The sequence below is a fragment of the Brachycentrus maculatus genome, unplaced genomic scaffold (genome assembly GCF_059751285.1).
Source record: "Brachycentrus maculatus isolate JH-2025_06_01 unplaced genomic scaffold, ASM5975128v1 h1tg000261l, whole genome shotgun sequence".
In the NCBI taxonomy this organism is placed as follows: Eukaryota; Metazoa; Arthropoda; class Insecta; order Trichoptera; family Brachycentridae; genus Brachycentrus; species Brachycentrus maculatus.
Window position 1 is genome coordinate 2,580,670 of NW_028281012.1, and position 22,083 is coordinate 2,602,752.

Genomic DNA, 22,083 nt, shown 5'->3' on the forward strand with positions numbered 1-22,083 from the left:
TTTGAGAATCTGAGAACTAAAAACCCACCTTAATCCTTAAGAATTCATAACATTAAACATTTCTTTATTTCTGTTAAGGTTATTATATTTGGTTATTAGTTCGACGTATAGCTACAAATATAAACAAATGTTTTATTCATTTGTAAGACATTATTCTAACTGTACATATGTAAAAACAAAAATTAATTACACAAAACAAACATAGTATTTTTAAATAACATGTTATCTTTTTTTTATTTGCACATAATAAATAAAAATTTTATTAAAATATTTTTTTTTTAAATAATTACAAGTTTCATAGGAGCGTTCAAAAAATTACTTTTTCGGTAAACACAATCATAGAGGATTCCCAATGCACCAGTAAAATTAAGACCATACCTGGATAGGTATGGTTTAACAGGAATTTCATAAAAAAATACTTTTCACTGCCCGAATACTAAAAAAAAATTAAAAAGGGATAAATTAAAACTTTTTTCTGGGGTATAATAGAACTTTGTAGTTTCGAAACATGGACGGTGACTAAGGAGAGAGAAAGAAGCATTTAAGTTGTGAATGAGGAAAGGATGTGAGAAGAGTGTATTACTAAGAGAAAAGAGTGACATACCCAAAGGTTTTATGATAGTGAAAAGAAAAGTTTTTTAGAAACAGAAGAAAATAGAATAGGGAAGAACAAATAAAAAATGAGGAGATTAGAGGAAGAGGAAGACCAATAATGAGTTATATGGAGTAGTCAAAAGAGATGATAAAGATTTGAAAAACATGCTTTTGACAGAGAGAGTGGAGGACGCATAACACAGAGGAGCCTAACTCTATAAATTCGTATTCATAAGATAATATAAAATATCATTTTATATAAATTTTATATAATCAATGATCTTTGGTACTTTTTCCCATTCAACTTTTTTTACCACCTGTGCTTAAGTTATCTGAAAAGAGGAAAAATAAAATAATTTATTATAAATTTATTACTATACTATCAAAAATTATAAAGGCAGATACTATGTTTTACCTTGAGACTGCCACGTCATCAGTGCATTATGGAATCCGGCTACAATGTTCTGGCTATTTAACATTTTGAGATCTTTTGCAAGTCATTGTAGTAGCGCCCACGCTTATATTCGACGCAATGAAAATACACGGTATCGCGAAAAAAACGTATTTATTAAGAATTAATTGTTGTTAATTATTTATTATATTTTGGTAACTAATTAAATATATATATATATATATATATATATATATATATATATATATATATATATATATATATATATATATATATATATATATATATATATATATATATATATATATATATATATATATATATATATATATATATATATATATATATATATATATATATATATATTGTATATATATATATATATATATATATATATATATATATATATTTATATATATATATATATATATATATATATATATATATATATATATATATATATATATATATATATATATATATATATATATATATATTTATATATATATATATTTATATATATATATATATATATATATATATATATATACATATATATATATATATATATATATATATATATATATATATATATATATTTATATATATATATATTTATATATATATATATATATATATATATATATATATATATATATATATATATATATATATATATATATATATATATATATATATATATATATATATATATATATATATATATATATATATATATATATATATATATATATATATATATATATATATATATATATATATATATATATATATATATATATATATATATATATATATATATATATATATATATATATATATATATATATATATATATATATATATATATATATATATAAAAATATTTATATACAAACATAATATTAAACTATTCTATAGATAATATATGTAGATAAAAATGTATTATTCATTTAAAATCTAATTTATCTACAAAATATTTTGAAACATATCACGTACATAAGTTACATATACTCGTACAATAACTCATTTTGGGACATGAGATTAAGGTAAAACACAAATAAGGAAGGAAAAAAAATAAAAAATAAAATAATTTCAAAACGTTTGTGTTAACACACGACTACCTCTTTAAATGTTTTAGCAACTTTCTTCTATAATTGAGCATTTCTTTAATATTAAAGAAACTGAGACGAAACATCTATCATATTTATGAAAATGCTTAGAATTTTATTAGTAATTAATACGAGTAATAAAAAAATATTCATCACTTTTATACTGAAAAGTTAAGACATTTTTACTTTTTTCATATTTTATTTATTATAACATTACTTTTTTGCGTTTTATAAAAAAATATAAAAATTAAAAATGACAAAAAAATATTAAGTATTTTATAATATTTTTTTTAAATGGTAAAAAAAAAGGTTGAACCTATTCAAAATAAATAAAAATAAAATATATCATTTACGTCCTATAATTTGACACACCGCGTATATTGTTTAGCATAATTTAATAAGCTTTCCATCAGAAAACATTACTGATGCTATTCAACTTGGAGACCAATCAGTTTGTTTGAATATTTATAAGTCTAAAGTATTTGTAGAAATATTGTGTGATTCAACCTGCATCAAGTTGATTAAAATTATTGTTGATTAGCAATTTTTACTCGTGATAATTAACTCTGTTTAAAATGTGTGAGTACTATTTTTTTATGGAGTTAGCTGTTGTTGTGTTGTGTCAAAAAGTGCTTACATTTAACATTCTTATGTTGTGCTGAGATACACGAAAAAAATGCGTTAAATAATTGCCTTATATATAAACCATATATTTTTTGAAATGTAAAATATTGTATTTTTTTTTTTAGTTTTGCTTAGTAAATACCAGTATTTCTTAAAATATATTGTGACACGTGTTTCTGTGCATTCAGCATCGATACACGTGTCACATGCACCGTAATATGGTGTTTGAAAATGCTGCTGAATTCATTGAAACGTGTCACAATACATTTTAAGAAATAGTGGTATTTGCCAAATATTTTTTTTAAATTAAAAATGGATAGATTTTGCCTCAAAGAGGCTGCCAATATATGTGACATTTTGTAATAAAAATGTGATTCGCTAAATCATATGTTAGTTAAGATAACACGTACCTATCTCGCTCCAAAACAGACAATGTTTTCGTTAGTAACAACACATGGTAAGTCTAAAATGGGCATTTGTGCATTATAGTAGTAACGTCAATATTCCTTATGAAATTAATGAAATAAAAAAATACTAATTTATCAAAAAAAAATCAAATAAAAGAAATAAAGTAAAACTTGGATATAAGTACTAAAGTATTTTCAATAATTTGTTGAAATAAGTTTTTCATGTAACATACATCAATCCAGGCTTCCAGATAACTGATTTTGAACAGGTGAATACAGTGACACATACATTTTTTTATAACTACACATATGCAAAAAAAATACTGTTAATTATGTTCAGAAACTCATTTTATTTATATTTGAGTGAAATAAATATAAAACCCTATCCACACCCAACCAAATAGGACAATTTCCTGGATTCAATATTCAATATTAGATCACTATTCCCACTAACTCTTTAGAGAACTTTTACATTGCTGACCACCTTCCTTCATGTGTTCACGATCAAGATAAAAATTGCGTTTATATTATGTAGTGCCCTATCGGGAGCGGATAAGTGTTTGAAGAAGAAGATTCACCTGTAATCCTGGTGATCCAGGGTCGGAGGTGGGCGGCGTGAGCGGGCTCATGTACAGGGCCCGGCAGGGTGGCGGGAAGGGCGGGGCGAAAGGCGGCGCCTGCTGAAACTGCGGCTTGATGTCCTGCGGCGGCGGCGCCAGCTCCGCGGCCTCCAGCTTCACGAGCGGCGCCAGCATGGATGCGTTCTCCGGGTCGATGGTCCTGATGGATGAGGCTATGTCCTCCCATAGCGCTGGCCGGAAGAAGGCGTCCTCCCGCCCGGGCTCGAACAAGTCCGCCTCTAGAGACGGCTGGCCGCCTTCCTGCTTGCACAGCAGGTTGTCCAGCTCGCTCGTCTAAAACAAAGTCATAAAAAAAATTAATCAAAAATACAAACTTTTTATAAAACCTATTAATTTATTTATTGCTAAATTTTCACAGAAAATCCGGCACCCCGGCTTATAAATTCGATCACGCTAAACTGTCGTAGTCGCTTTAATTAAAAAAAAACCGGACTGCCGGACAGTAAAATTTCGTGTAGTACACAAGCGCCCATAAACGTTACTTAACTTTGCTCATTCTAAGTATGTACTAAGTTATCAAAAATTAACCTTACCTAACCTAACCCAATCTTAAGATTGGGTTAGGTTAGGTGAACCGAACATAAACTTACCTAATCAAACGTTACTTAAACTTGCTCATTCTTAGTAGGTACTAAGTTATCGAAAATTGACCTAACCTAACCCAACCCAATCTTAAGATACTCAACCGAACATAAACTTACCTAACCAAACGTTACTTAAACTTGCTCATTCTAAATATGTAAATATTATTATTTGACATCTCATCAAAGATGAAGAAGAATATGGAAGTCTGGGCATTTACGGGGCTGACGACCGTCATAGGCTGGTTTAAATGATCACTTTACACACGTGTAACATTCACCAATTCTACCCATTATAGACAACCACACTACTCAAATTCTCGGAAGTTCAATATATATATGAACCAATATAGAAACCTTGTTCTTGAATCACTAGAACTTCACTAGAGACATCTATTGGTGAGATGTAAAGAAGCTTTTTATTAAGTAGAAACTCTTAACTAAAACTCTTAAATAAAAAGCATTTCTTTCATCTTTGATGAGATGTCAAAAAATAATATGAAAATAACTCCTGTAATTGGAGATAATCCAGATTATGTGAACGAGTATTTGGACACACTCAAAATGTATGTAAATATTAAGTTATCAAAAATTGTTGACATGTTGAGATGTCAAAAAAATTGTTACAATTTTAGAGCCAGTACGTGTCAGTACGTGAACGAACATGCTAGCGATGATATTACTTTTACATTTTTTCAAAACATGGACGCGTTCGCGTGTTTCGTTTTTGGACACGACACCTATCGGAGTTTTGACGAGGCAGAGTATAACGAGTTATGAGATATCGCTCACTCCTTTCAAGAACGTCATAAATCAAAAATCGTCAATTTTCAGTTGTGCATGTTTTCGGAATGCCCAGAAAATGTACTATATCCTAGCAAAAGCGTCATATTTTTAACTTAATATTTACCCGCTACAAGGCAGAAAGTGTCGTTTTTGCATTTTGAAGAAAAGGTATTGTTTAATTATTTTTTTAAATAAAATAAATATTTTTCAAATGGAGAAGAAACCCTCAGGTTTTACTTTAAAAGATCTGTTGCACAGTAAAAAGTTCAGTAAGTGGCTTGATATTTATTTTTAATACATTGTATTATATTTTTAAACCTTAAAAAGGTTCTCCTGAAAAATCAGGTTTTTTGATTTATGACGTTCTTGAAAGGAGTGAGCGATATGGAATACATAAAGAATCGATAGAAGAGCAGCCCCGGAGTAAATGACAATCGACCAGCTCGCCGCCCACACAGCGTACACCACTATTGTATGCAAATGGCGTCGAGCGAGCTCGCTGCTAATGCGCCCCGTTGCACGAAATTATAACAGATTATATTATTTAAGCCGAATTCATGGGTCTGTCATGTACTCCATCAGGGAAGGCAGCCAAGATAATGTTATTATATTATTACATATTTCAAAAGTTCTGATTGATCTGATCGTGCCAAGTCTTTTTCGGTCGTCGTCGTTCTGTTTTCCCTCTTACATTCGCCACATATATTATCTCTCGTTATCCATTTGCTCCACATGTCTCAACTCTTCCTAATCTTTTCAATTCTTCCTCGTTCAGCCTTACATTCCTTCCTTACATCTTCGTTTCTAATTCTGTCATACAATGATTGTCCACAAATTCGTCTGAGGGAGCGCATTTCAACAGCTTTCACTCTGCTTTCATCCTTCCTTTGCCATTTCCATGTATCTGCGTAATCGGAGGGCATGTATGACTAGATGCATGGATGTGAAGGAGGCGAGGAGTGTATGTCAGGACAGAAAAGTGTGGCGTTCCATCCTCTCTCCCTACCCCTGCGGGGAAACGGCGTGATGGTAGTAGTAGTAGTAGTAGTAGTTGTACATATTTCAATTCCAAGTTGAATTTTGATGTGAATCTGATTTGTTATTTACAATATTTTCAAATTTATTGTACCATACTTTTAAGGCCCATTCATTCATTCGAATCCTTATCCGCACGCCAATGGTGCATAGGGCACTGCATCATATAAACGCAGTGTTATCTTAATCGTTAACATACAAAGGAAAGGTGATCAGCCCGCCGCTTCAGGTACCAGTCCTCCAGGGTAATATTGAATTAATATTAGAGTGAAATAATCAGTCATATTTATTTGACCCCTCCTGGAAATCGAACCCGGGACCTCCAGTACGGCTGCCGAGCGTGCTGACTGTGATGGCTAGATATACTTTTAAAAAAATGTCTGCCGAATCAGTCGATGAAAAAGGATTTAATGCCTGAGGACGACATCTTACGACCCCTACCATATTCAGTCGGGAAGAGTTATTTAGTTCACAAAGTTGTCAACAAATGGCAGTATACGAAGGCAATTATTAATTTACTCTATTGAAAGATTAAATAAATAACTAAACATTTGTGTAAGTAATATATTTCGTTCCTATAGAGACATCTAAAATACATTTTCATTATTTTGTTTCATTAATTGATAAGCATTTACCAAATAAATGTAAATTGAACGAAGGAATATATTGCCTTAAGGCCACCAAAGGGGAAAGGTTTGGATAGAGTTCTACAGCAACTTTGAAATGTTCCGATGACGTTGAAATTATTTTGTGGATTTAGCAGCATCGTTCAAAATATGATTGAAAAATTATTTTTGTGTATGTCGAGCTTGTTTAAAAAACTGTGACTTTTTCACTAATTCATATGTCCCTCTACGATAATGTAGATCATATTGACTAGTCTAACAAGTCCGGGTTAATTTTGATATCTATGACTGAAATTATTCTGCTCTACTGGGACTCGTGCGTCTCGCGTGTGACGCTTATCCTTCCATGTTTAAGTAAGACAAGCTAACAAGCTTAAAACATTAAGCTCTCAAAGTAAGGACACGGCAACAAAGCTTCCCTCTTAACTTAAATCTCCCCTTTCTTTTTTTATATGACTTTATTATTATTTAAAAAATAATTTTTTTTGCCCTATAATGGCGAATTGTTTATAAATAATGTCAAAATATTATTTTAATTATGTGATAAGTTTTTAATTAACCTAGCCTAACCCAATCTTAAGTTAATCAACCTAAGCTAAACTTACATGATCAAACGTTACTCAACCTTGCTCGTTATAAGTAGGTACTAAGTAATCAAAAAGTAACCTAACCTAACCTAACCCAATCTTAAGTTACTTATCCTAATATAAACTTACCTAACCAAACGTTGCTTAAATTTGCTCATTCTAGGTAGGTAATAAGTTATCAAAAGATATACTAACCTAATGTAACCAACCTAATACAACTTAAACATGTTTAAACTAACGTTACCTATCCTAACCTAGTTTTAGTAAGATAATAAATTTTTTTTCTTTTTATAAACCTTTTTTCAGTACCAGGCTATTCCAAGATTATATTTTAGGATTGTCGTAAAAATGCGTACGCCCCTGGCGCTAATGTTCGTGTATCGAACAATGACTGAATGTAGGTACGCTGTACTCCGAGCCGAGTGTCTGTTAGTTCAGACCCCATGCTGGGAACATTTGATTCATCCAACTCACTCCTCAACACCTGGAAAAAGAACCGGGCGATTTTGCATCTCCGTACAGTTATTTCCATTCACCTTCTTCACCTGTCAGACTCTGTTCGCTCAGAATTTGTTCGTGTCCAACTCCACAGACTCGAGGAGAGTGTCGAAAATCGCCGAGACTATACGCACATCCTGACCAAAAATGTATTCGACGCTAAGCCCCGCCTTATAAATATTAAGCCATTTCGTCTGAACCTTTTGGCGCAGACCCTGCAAAACTTCAGAATTCTCGGTTTTCACCAACTAAAAAAGGCTCTTTGTTTTCCCACTTATACAAAATTACTTGTAATGGACGCAATTACAATTTCGCCCCGTCATGAAATAATGTTCGTAAATACTCGAGATGTATAAATCAACACGTTTATTAGTATGATTGAATTAGTTTTAATGTTAACGGCATTGCTGAATGTATTTTATGTATGTGTGTGTGCACACACGGCATCTGAGCAAGTTGTTTTTACAACTAATATAAAATACTTATAAAAATCAGGCTAACAAAAAATATGAAGCGTTATTAAATTATGGTTTAAGATCGTTAAACTAGTTTGATTATTTTGTGCGTATTTATTTATGATAAACATTCGATTGCATGTAATACTTACCTACCTATTCGCTCTTCAAATACCATAATAAAATCACATTAAAAACATCTATTTAATAGATTTATATTATCCACTGACACTTCGTGATGGAATTGCATTTTTAATATATTATTAGATTAAAACCAATATTTTTAGCTTTTCCACTTTATTTTTATTTGACCAGCGACCGGGTTTCGTCGTTACCGACATCATCAGACTGGTGGGATGCTATACAAATTGTTATGTTATATATAAAACAAGGCAGGAGTTGATAACCATGATTTGATATAATTTTATTGTTTTATTGTTTTATCTCAAATTAAATTAATTTCTCATTTCCCTTGTTTTATATATAACATAACAATTTGTTTAGCCTCCCACCAGTCTGATGATGTCGGTAACGACGAAACCCGGTCGCTGGTCAAATAAAAATATAGTGGAAAAGCTAAAAATATTGGTTTTAATCTAAAAATATATTAAAAATCTATTTAAAAAAAGATTAAGTTTTACACGTAACTTAATTACTTACATCAAGGGTTCAGAAACAATATTTTAAATTCATTTTTACCAATAGTATTTTTTTACTCTTTGAATGAAAAAATTAAAGTTTCTATTTAAACAGATAAGCTGATTTGAGAAGAGAACTTTAAGGACGGTTCAAATAATGAACTACAAATATAAAGGTCTTCTACAAATATAAAGGTTCAAATAATGAACGACAAATATAAATGCAGTCTTTTATATGAATGGCGGAGGAATAGGGAAGAGGGGTTTCATTTTAAGAATATATCTTTTAAAATATTAAACAAGTTAAATAAAATTAAGAAAATAATTTAAATAAAGTTTTACATATTAATGATGGCATTTTTAACGCAGTGTGATGACGTAATAATTGAAATATGTATATCTGGGCCGAACAGAATAGTAAATCATTATTGTCAATCTGATTTGAACGCAACTTACATTCATTAATAATGCTTACTTCAATACACAGATAATGTAACGAAGAAAATACATACACGCACGAGTTACTGATTATTTATCTTAAATTAGAATGAAAAATAAATTGGAGCTGTGAATATTTGATTAAAATATGTGTTTTTTTGTTGTTGTTGCTGGAAGGTCACTGTGACTGATAATCCGTTTATATGTATATGGTAAGTGGATTGATTGAGTGACCGAATCGAAATATTGAGATAATTTCGTTCACAAACTTTGATTCGACACGTGTTCACTGATCCACAGATCAATCCAATCCATGTGAGCAGAAAACAGAACGAGTACGATTGAAAAAGACTTGGCAAGATCAGATTAATCAAAACTTAAAATCAGGTGGTGTCAAAAGTCTACGAGATCGAGAGACACTTAAATAATTTTTTCGTTATTTTTATCAAAGTCGTTCAATTTTGATATTTCGACGGTGGCTTCTAAGATGGATATATCAATAGATAAGCGGACAATCCATGTCCAAGCATACCACGAAAACTCAAAGAGACGTTGCAGCCGAGGTTGAAGTAAGTTTAGCGAAAGTCAGTGAAATCATAAAACGCTTTGAATTGTGCTTGAATCACTAGAATTTCACTAGAGACATATTTTGGTGAGATGAAAGAAGCTTTTTTATTGAAAAGAAATGCCCTGATTTCCATATTTTACTTCGTCCATGTAAAGATTTCAAAAAAACACATGATAAATAACTCCTATTATTGAAGATGATCCAGATTTGTGAACAAGTATTTGGACACACTCAAAATGTTGTAAACAGTAAAAGTAATTAAGTATATGGCGAAATAAATAAATGAAAAGCGGATATGCGCGCGCATGGCACGCTTATGTTGTGGAGGGCCAATGGCAGGCGCGGGTCGGCGCATGCGCCGGGCGGAGTCGGCGTCGCCCGGAGAGGGAGACGCCGTCCAATAGCGGCGCTGACAATAATGCAATAATAGCGGTACAGCGTGCCAACAGAGTGAAAGCTGGTTTTCCGAATCATCCTAACATAAGAGACAGCCAGGAAAAAAGTTTCGTCCAATTTTATGTTATACAGGTTTTTGTATTATGCAACAATTACATTTTATTATTTCTGGCATTTATCATGTGTGTGATTTTAATCCAGGATTTCGACCTCACATACAAATAAAAGAGTTTCTGCTCAATAAAAAAAGCTTCTTCATCTAACCAATAGATGTTTCTAATAAAATTCGAAGTGATTGAAGCACTTTGTTTTGAAATTGGATCATATATATAGAACTTCCAAGAATTTGAGTATTACGCTTGTCAATCATGGGTAGAATTGGTGAATGTTACACGTGTATAAAATGTTTACTTAAACCAGCCTTTGACAGTCGTAAGCTCCATAAATGCCCATACTTCCACATTCTTCTTCATCTATGTTGAGGTGTCAAAAAATAATAATTAAATTTTAATTCAATGAAGAAAAGGTAAATATTTGTGTTTTTATTATTTAGAAAAATGCTTCAATTTCATACTATTTCTGTGAGCCTAAGCATATTACTACAAATAGGTAACGAATTGTGGTTGAGTGCATTCCAACCGAAAAATTCTGACCACTAACCACTGACCATACCCCGACACTTCTTACTATCAATACTTTTTTAAAAGGACTTTAATGAAACTGACTCAAAGGACTGTGCAAATTAGCAACGTCTAGGATATACAAGCTAGCAAGAGTACGGGTAATCAACCCGTAGTGTCCTATTCAATAATAATAAGACAGACGCCGTGGCGTAGTTGGGTAGACGCTTGATTCCGAAACGGGCGTCGCGCGTTCAATTCCCGTCAATTGAAAAAATAATTCAAGGATTATTTATATTCAATTAATCTTTAAAAAAATACATGGAGTTAAAATTATTCAAAATGTCATCTTACGACACCTTCAGACTCTGAAAAGTCCCCCCCCCCACTTAAAGAAAACAATATTAGTTTTTTTTTGTTGCCTTTTTTGTATAACCGTCATTGTACAAAACTGCTCTATACATACGCATATATATATATATATATATATATATATATATATATATATATATATATATATATATATATATATATATATATATATATATATATATATATATATATATATATATATATATATATATATATATATATATATATATATATTGTTTTTGGGGTTGTTTATGGAGATGTGTGTATGGAGATTTTTTAATAAAAGTTTTTTTTTTAAAAAAGCGTTTTTCACAAAAAGTGGAAAACATGCTTTTACTGTGGCTTGACATTTTTCGATGAGATATGTACGTTGCCATTCATGTTATCTGTAAAATTAGGAACTAAAATAATAGTGTCCAGCCATCACGTATGTACATTACTTGCCTTCCTTTGCTCATGTACCTGCAAGTATATGAAACTATGTAATAAATTAATCTACTTCCCTTTTACGCCTCTAGGCATATTTCACGGCCTATAGCGAACATCATCAAAATGCTTTCATGAATACAATTCGTAACTGTTTTTTTTCAAATTGTGGTCTCGTTGCGTTTAGTCAGTACCTACATATGAAAATGTTCAAGTTGCAATCAAATGTCATTACTCAATGACATTTGATTGCAATTAACTAACTGACGATTAACTAACTAACCATTGCGAGGCTTCTTCGCAGGGGTAGGTAGAGAGAATAGAACGTCACACCACATAAATAACCGACAGTTATTAAACCTCCCAAACTCACTTTGAAGCACAGACTTCTTGTGTTCCGAAGCGAGTCTCCGACATAATCTATTGGCAGGAATACTATACCGAGTTACAGAAAGTGCCAACAATTGAACGGAGGCTTGCATCAATGCTAGAAGTGGCCATTTGAAAGGCATACTTTTGTATATCATTGTAAAATGTATATTTAATATAAGTATGTACATTTTTCACATTCTTTTTTTTGTGTTTCAGTCTTGTTAACCTTAATCTCATGTCCCAAAATGAGTAATTTAAATAACTCATCGCGAATATTATATTATTGTTTGACATCTCCACATAGACAAAGTAGAATATGGAAGTCTGGGCATTTACGGGGCTTACGACCGTCATAGGCTGGTTTAAGCATCACTTTATATTTACTATTGGAAACAATCCAGATTTGTGAACATCTATTTGGACACACTCAAAATGTTGGGAGCATTATGTTTTAAAATAAATAAGTGAAACGAATTATAACTTTGGAGATCTTTTTGAGTTATTTAACAAACTAATTATGCATGACTTCTTGGTTCACCCTATTTAATGATATTTATTTGTATTTGCTGTAAAGTAAAAACAATAAAATATATAATTGAACAATGAGAGCTAACCCTTTGAGGTCCTTTGGCGGGAGCCACCCGCCCGAAACAAAATTACGCTAGAGGTCCAATGGCGGGTGTCACCCGCCCGAGCTGTCATATGAAAAACGCGGTAAGTTTCTTATTTCTTAATAAAAAAAAACGGTACTTATACTACCATCTGTTGTAAAACAAATGAAGCTTGCCTTCAAACAAAGAAAAAATAGTTGATAAAACAGATTTCTGTTTGAAGTTAGAACTTAATAAATCAAAAATTCTTAAATCTATACTGAAAATATTATAACAATGCAATTCCTTTAGAGCTTTAGGGTATACTGTTAAAAAATTAAAGAATTGTTTCAAAATTTATTTAATAAAATTGTGGACTTTACCATGAGAATTATTATAAATAATTTTCTATAAAAGCATTTTTGAGGGGTTGAGAAAAATTCAAATGAAGCCAATCAGAGTGACGATTCCTGATCTATCCGATCCTAATACAAAATATTAAGAAGATGGAACAGAGCGCGTTACACGTGTATTCGTCGCAGATCATCTTGACTTTCATGTATCGATAATTCCCTTGTGAAATAATTCATATGTTAAAAATGTTATTTTTTTATATCTCTCAACATAGATGAAGAATGATATGGAAGTCTGGGCGTTTACGGGGTTTACGACCGTCATAGGCCGGTTTAAGAGATAACTTTAACACACGTGTAAAATTCACCATTTCTACCCATGATTGACAACCACACTACTCAAATTCTTGGAAGTTCAATTTATATGATCAAATTTAGAAACATTGTGCTTGAATCACTAGAATTTTACTAGAGACTTCTATTAGCGAGATGAATAAATAATATGAAAAATGACTTCTATAATTGGAGATAATCCACATATTTGGACACACTCAAAATATTACGTTGAAAGTGATCATTAAATTCACATGGAAAGAGGTTACATATATTTATAAATATTATATAGCATCCAGTGAACGTGTTTAAAGAAATTCATCACATTAAAGTCATTTACATTTAATTTAATATGTTATACACTAAAATGGACATAAAATCATTTATTATTACAATTATTATGCATAAATTATGTTAAATAGGGTACGTAAATCACGGAACGCTGGCGAAGAAAAGTGATAAAATACACTCCCACGTTAGAAAAGATTGATAGAGAGTCAAAATAAATGTACCTTTATGCCATTTCAACTATTAAATACACAGTTTTTTTTATAAACTTATAATATATTACGCGCACTTATTTTAGGTGTTGTTAAAACATTTATTTGCTAAGAATTTAGACCTTTTAAAATACTTTACAGTAAAGCCATGATGTATTATATGGTATATTATACCGAGTACTAAACGCTATATGAAGATATAATGTTTCCTTTTACCGAGATTTTTATGTCTACCGGTTTCTGTATTCATATAAATGATTAAATTTCAAAACATTGTATCACTAGCATTTTCACTAGAGACATCTATTGGTGAGATGAAGAAGCTTTTTTATTGGGCAGAAACTCTTTTATTTGTATGTGAGGTCCGAATCCTGGATTATAATTACATACATGAGAAATGCCAAAAAATATCCTTTTCATATTTAAAAAAAAGTTATGTTTGATTTTTAAAGTTATTGGTGGTTACCTACTAAGACAAATAAAATCATATGGGTACTAAATATCCCTTTCATATGAAAAGGATATTTAGTACCGTAGAACGGGGCTACTTGAACTTTGATGTGTTACTTGAGCCCAGTAAAATTTTTTTATTTAGATCGTGGTATCGATCGAAGTATCGTGACAATAAGTGTCATCTGTCAGGGAAACAATGAATCATGTCGATACGTTCATTATTATAGAACAAATACAGATTTAATTTTTTTTGTACTGGGCTCAAGTAACACAACGCGTCATATTTTAAAATAATATTTACTCGCTACAGGGGATAAAATGTTGTTTTTGCATTTTGAAGAAAAGGTATCGTTTAATTATTTTTTTAAATGTATTAAATATTTTTCAAATGGAGAAAAAACCTTCTGGTTTTACCTAAAAAGATCTGTTGCACAGTAAAAAGTTCAATAAGTGGCTAGATATTTATTTTTAATAAATTTTATTATATTTTTAAACTTTAAAAACGTTCTCCCGAAAAATATTTTATTTATTTATGACGTTCTTGAAAGGAGTGAGCGATATCAAAGTTCAAGTAGCCCCGTTATATGATTTTATTTGTCTTAGTAATCACCAAAAACATTCAAAGTCAACTCTATCGAAAGGATATACGAATAAAATAAATGAACTGAAATGAACAAAATTTTGAATGTCTCCAAATACTTGTTCACAAAATGAATAAATTATCTGGTCAAATTATAAGCTTAAATAATAAAAATGAAAATGGTATTTTCTGGCGTTTCTCATGTGTGTGATTATAATCCAGGGTTCGGACCTCACATACTAATATAAGTGTTACTGCTTAGTAAAAAGCTTCTTTACATCTCACCAATAGATGTCTCTAGTGAAGTTCTAGTGATTCAAGAACAAGGTTTCTAAATTGGTTAATATATATAAAACTTCCAAGAATTTGAGTAGTGTGGATGTCAATAATGGGTAGAATTGGTGAATGTTACACGTGTGTAAAGTGATCACTTAAACCAGCCTATGTCGGTCGTCAGCCCCGTAAATGCCCAGACTTCCATATTCTTCTTCATCTTTGATGAGATGTCAAAAGATAAACTGAAATGAAAATGAATATCACGAAATGTTAATACGAGTACCGAGTGTAATTATTGAAAGCAATCATAATACGTAGACGTAGACAAAGCAATCATCCGGCTAAATGACAGTTGTATTCAATGGATATAACGAAGCATGTAATAACGCGATGGCGATACGATGGTTCGACGGTCTCCTTTCGGCTATTGTTTTAGTTTAGCCGAGTGGAACTGAGCTCCGAGCACTGAGCATGCGCGCGCAAAGTAACGATTGGTCGCCAGCGGAAGTGTTCCCTATACTTCGATACCTACAAGCGATGGCCCATTAGCCAGGGCCGGGTGGCCCGAAAACCCTAGATGAAAACGCCATTGATAAAATTAATTATATATCTGGCGGTGTCAAAAGTCTGCGTAATCGCGATGTGAAGGAGGTGAGGATTATACGCCAGGACAGAAGAATGTGGCGTTCCATCCTCTCTGCCTACCCCAGCGGGGAAACGGCGTAATAGTAGTAGTAGTAGTAGTAGTAGTAGTAGTAGTAATTATAAATCTTTTATCCGCCTCCGTAGTGTAATACTCGGCTACCGTTCTGGAGGTCCCGGGTTCGATTACCAAGGAGGGGTCAAATAAATGTAGGTGATATTTCCACCCTAATATGAATTCAATATTATCCTGGACCCTGGACTGGTTCCTGAAGCAGAGGGTTGATCACCCTTCCATCATGTGTTAATGATCAAGATAACACTGCTTTTATGTAATGCAGTGCCCTATGCACCATTGGGGTGTAGACAAGAACTAATATAAATTCAATATTATCCTGGATCCTGGACTGGTTCCTGAAGCAGAGGGTTGATCACCATTCCTTCATGTGATCAAGATAACAATGCGTTTATGTGATGCAGTACCCTTTGCACCATTGGGGTGTGGACAAGGATTTGAAGAAGAAGAATTATAAACAGAACAGTTGTATGCATGGTTTCGCTACAATTATTTAGAGAACTTTCATAGCTTCTGCTTCTGTGGTCTCAATCTTGCGGATGGGTTCGCGGCAATAAATAATACCTCCTTCGCCATTCCGGTCTATCGTGCGCCACCCTCTTCAGCTCCTCATACAAGTCAACTCATATCCTCGTACGTCGCAAAGATATTCGCGTAGTGGGCGTTGGTTCCCTCGATCATTCCCTTTATTTCCAGGTGTAGGAAACCCTCCAGTCGCAGTACGTGACCGTTCCATTTGGCGCGTATCTTCGAGATAGTCGCGAGTAGGTGCCTTCTTCCTTCGATTCTTCGTAGAACCTCATCATTCGAGGTATGGTCTCTCCAGGATATCCTCACATTTCTTCTGTTGGTCCACATCTCGAACGTATTCAGCTTATATTATCTCTTCATAGCATAACCCATTAAATTATTGCATTTGAAATGACACACGTATCCACACGGGGATTTTACAGTTCATTTCAAATGAAAAAAATACTAACAAAAATCGCCATGACGGCCCTGGTGTGGTCGTTCGGAAAATACCCCATTCAAATGGGGAATAATGATTGCTTAAATGTATCAGAGATTACCAACGGATTCACTCATTTGCGCATGGCATTGAAATGACATAGAACCGAAATGGAATTGTGATTAACCGTCATTATGTTTATGTAAAGATGCCAACTGCATTGTTCTAATTGAATGTTCGTTTTTTAATGTCAATATTATCGATAGACAAATTAAAACAGCCTAAAGCAGCTTGTGCACTACACGGAATATTACCGGCAGTCCGGTTTTTGAAAATAAAAGCGACTACGACAGTTTAGGGTGAAGGAATTTACGCGCACCGTGATCACGCACCGATCGAGCACACCGATCCCAAGAAAAAAGACAAAAACGCAAGCCTATTCAAGCCAATTATCCGTTTTATATGCTAACTGAAGTGTCGGGCGGTAAAATTCCGTGTAGAGCTCAAACGCCTTTCAGATGTAACAACCAGTGTTTCAGTAAAATCTAATGATTGTTTTAAAATTTAAAACTAATTTTAGAGATTTGCAATCAATCGCTTGCTCATTACAGTAGAAATAAACTATATTAGATTATAATTATTATACAGGGTGGCACAAAATTAATCACCCTATCGGAAGATAATATAATTTTTGCAAATAGCGTCGTAAGTCAATCATATTTGACATTTCGCTCACTCCTTTCAAGAACGTCATAAATCAAAAAACTTGATTTTTCAGGAGAACGTTTTTTAAGTTTAAAAATATAATACAATGTATTAAAAATAAATACCAAGCCACTTTTTGAACTTTTTACTGTGCAACAGATCTTTTTAGGTAAAACCTGAATGTTTTTTCTTCATTTGAAAAATATTTAGTATATTTCAAAAAATAATTAAACAATACCTTTTCTTAAAAATGCAAAAACAACACTTTCTGCCCTGTAGTGGATAAATATTAAGTTAAAAATATGCCGCTTTTGCTGGGATAAAGAACATTTTATGGGCATTCCGAAAACATGTACAACTGGAAATTGACGATTTTTGATTTATGACGTTCTTGAAAGGAGTAAACGATTTGTGAACAACTGCAATATACAAACAAATTGATTACACGGGCATAAATGTGTATGTAACACTGGCGGCAGCCACTTGACGGATATCTTTACCACTTAACACAAAAATAAAAGATCTAAATAAAAATTTCCATCTCTCAAAATCTCTTTTTTTAATTTAGTAAAAATGTTATTCCAAACCAATTTGGATGGTTAGTTTTGCACAACTCTATATTTATTTATAAACTACAGCTGACTAGTCTAGTTCACAAGTTTTAAACATGATTGATGTACGATGCCATTTGCATAAATTATAACATCTTCGGAAAGAGTGAATAATTTTGCGCCACCTATATAATATGAAGCACCAACTTTGCGTAAAGTTCAATCAAAGTTAATTTGTAAGTTAGACTTCTTCACCAATAACAGTTGGATTTTATCAGCTATAATTTTAGATTGATTTATTTAAAAGCTTTTCTTCTGCGATTATCACAATGTTACCTACTACAGACCTCGGAGTCCCTTACCCAAGAAGGTTTCGTTATTATAAATGTATTTTCTTGATTTTCCTGGGAGACGAAATATGTCCAGAGTTTGACGGATCACATAACATATGTATGTCCTTTGTTGTCTTGAAAAAGTCGCCAGGAAAGAGGCTGTACTGCGTGCGTTTGAGACTGTAATTTGTGGTGATAAATAATGATATGGCAGACCTGGAAATGTTCCTCCTCCCTCGACTGTGAAGGGGCGTATTGTCCCTTGGTGAATACAAATTACTCCGTAAACTAACATTGTAATTAAAGCCAGCAAGCATTCAATAATGCGTCGAAGCATTGTTGATTTACTGTACCATAATAATTATAAATGAATTCCAATATTTCAAACCATATTTTATTTTGCACTTAGTACATACTATCTGTACCCAGCCACGTATTACTGAGGCTCAATCTCTTTAAATGAAAAAAAAACAACAGGCACACCTTTGTAGTATGTTTAATCCATATTGCTTGTGAAGCAATTGAAGGACTCCAAAATCTATAAAACAGCATTGCAAATAAAAAACATTAAAAAAGCTTATAGAGAACAACTGTTAAGACACAAGAATTATATTTGGTAAAGCGTATGTTGCTGTTATGTTTAATAGGTGGCACTACCATTGCGGTAAAAATAACTATTTTTCTAATTAATCACGCTTTTACTTATTTAAAGTAAAATATAAAATTATTAATAAAAAACACCCGCGTACAACACTCTGTGTAAAAATATTAAAGCAATCTAGGAATAACTTTTAGATTTTTAGCAAACGTGCATTTATATTTTTGTCTATATAGATTAATATATTTTTAAGAAAATAATAAAAATAAGAACTGTTAGTTATAACTGTAATGAAAAATCAAAATATCACATTTATGCTTTTTAGCATACTGTAATATATTATACATAGATCTCCAAATAAGTCTGTACATCGGTGATATTATAATAGTACCGAAAAATTAATTGAAATTAAAGTAAATATGCGAAGATAAAAGAATATGATATTGATGTTCAGAATATACAATATATTATATTTATTGTTTCGGCATTCACTATGTAGTAAGACATGTTGAATTTGTAAAATAAACACTTGTTTTTTTTTATAACTCAAGTGGTAAAAAAATAGTGTTTTTCTTTTATAATTACAATATATTACATACTTAATTTAAGTTTCAAATTCAAATTTTCAAATACCGAAGTGATCCGGAATGCATCGAAATACGTGTCACAATAGATTAAAAGAAATAATGGCATTTACTAAGTAAAACTGAAATTAATTGCCGATTCAATTAATGAAATAATACACTACCATGAAAAAATCTTGAAACCTCAGTTCTACAACATAAATGCTATTCACATTTCTGCACATCTATAAAATATTATATTCTTGAGTCAGTTCGCGTAGCAGTTATAATACTTAGCTGAGTTTCAGCTAACTTTACATTATCATATTAATAATGTATTATATGATTACGAAAGCTCATTTTCGCCTCTGGCGTTTCCCATCACCATCTGTATGAAATCCTAGTTAATTACGTATATAACAGTATATCCCAATATTTATTATATTATATGAAATCATTGAATCCAGATATATGTACATATATAAAGCGGATAATCGTCCTACACACTTTCCACTGCAATGGTATTGCATCTACATACATACATGTTATGTCCACATAATAATCAAAGATGTGAATTTAATATCAAATGCAATATTAAGGTTTTCGTTAAGTTGCAACTTAATTTTCTCTAAATCCAGGTAACATTTTACGTAATTGATTATTTTCTTTAAAAATAGTTTTTTATTGAAAAAATAAGTTTTTCTTTCTTATAATATATGGTTTTGAAAGAAAAGCGTAATTGAAAGGTTAGGAGATAATATATCCTTACATATTTTTTATAATATTTATACATCCTTTTAAAAAATCGGGCGTTAACAGACATGTGACTTCTCCAGTGGGATGAATTCTGTGTTCGCGAATATCCCCTTAATGGCGCATTTAAAGAATTTTATTGCGAAAATAACGCTTTTATTTATATAAACATAGCAAATTGACTATAAATTTTTGTAATACAACCACTGATATACAATAGATAGAAGTCCATGTTAAAAAATTTCGTCGTGGTATAAAACGTTTTTTTTCTCTATTTTTCGGTTTACCTGTGGTCTGTCTGACGGTCTGCATTTTTATGATTATTCGAATCGTAATAGCATTGGTAAAAATATATTTTTGTATTTTTCTTTTTGGTACCAGATACATGTATTATTTGTATTTGTCTATTTATAAATGTAGTTAGATGTTGTATCAGAGTGTGTGGGCAAACAAATACTATATTATCTCTGTGCTGGAGAAGGAATCTTAGCGTTTCCCAATATTAAAGTTCTCACGCCTACTACTGGTCTTACAACAAGGAACGATTACCACACTGCCTGCCAAAGTGTTATCTGGTTCATTATGAAGGAAGAAAACGCGTAGAAAGGAATGATCGAAACCGGCGCTGCCGTAGAAACAATTTGATTATTCTAACACTTTTTTCTTAGGTTCTCCGAAAATGGCGAATACTCGGCGCTGACGCATGTACCAGATTCTACTGTGGTCGCTGTACCTACTCACTGTTCACCCATTTGTTTCTGTCAAACTGTTCACCTTACATTTTTTTACCATTTATTTATATTATGTATTTATCTATACCCATTATTTAGAAGTGATAGGCATTTAAAAGTTCAAACGGTTATTGCATTGTATAATATAATATTAAAATACTCTGCGATCGTGTTACTTTTACTTGAGATACAATTAATAAATTTTACATTGTGCTTTCAGCCATACTATATCGCAATAAATGCTCTTAACAACTATCACAAAAAATTGCCACATTTTTTCTACCCATATTAAAAATATATACATATATATATATATATATATATATATATATATATATATATATATATATATATATATATATATATGTATATATATATATATAATATATATATATATATATATATATATATATATATATATATATATATATATATATATATATATATATATATATATATATATATATATATATAGGAATTAATTTATAAATGTATGTATGTATTAACGCTGCATATTGGCTGGTTCAATATAGAAGAAAAGATAGCAAAATAAAAGTAAAGATCCTCGGATTTTGTTTATTCCAAATTTTGTATCGGGATATTGAATACAGAAATTTTGCTCTATATATTGTAATTTTAGCAGACGAGTGGGTAAAAAAAATAAATAATGCTTTAAAAAGACGATTGTATTACCTCACAGGTATGTTCATACCTAAACATAAGATGAATCACGGATGACTAGTTTAAATAGATTCAAACAGAGATTATATTATTAATACGCATAAATTATAAGTATTAATTTTTGTATGACTAACAAAACCTGTTCAGTACAAAAATAAAACGGTTTGTGGTTCAAGACACACTCGTGTATAATTTACTGTTACCTATTTATATATTTAGGTAATACTAA

General features: G+C 31.4%; 1 protein-coding gene across 2 annotated transcripts in view; it reads right to left on the minus strand.

Annotated features, from left to right (window-relative positions):
• The window catches only part of LOC148305840 (Krueppel-like factor 5), a 157,201-nt gene that overhangs the window by 7,090 nt on the left and 128,028 nt on the right, over positions 1-22,083 (minus strand). For both annotated transcript variants that reach the window (XM_088266025.1, XM_088266024.1), the window contains one exon: positions 3,728-4,063. In XM_088266025.1, coding sequence (XP_088122151.1) covers positions 3,728-4,063 — 336 coding nt within the window. The remainder of the gene's footprint in view (positions 1-3,727; positions 4,064-22,083) is intronic.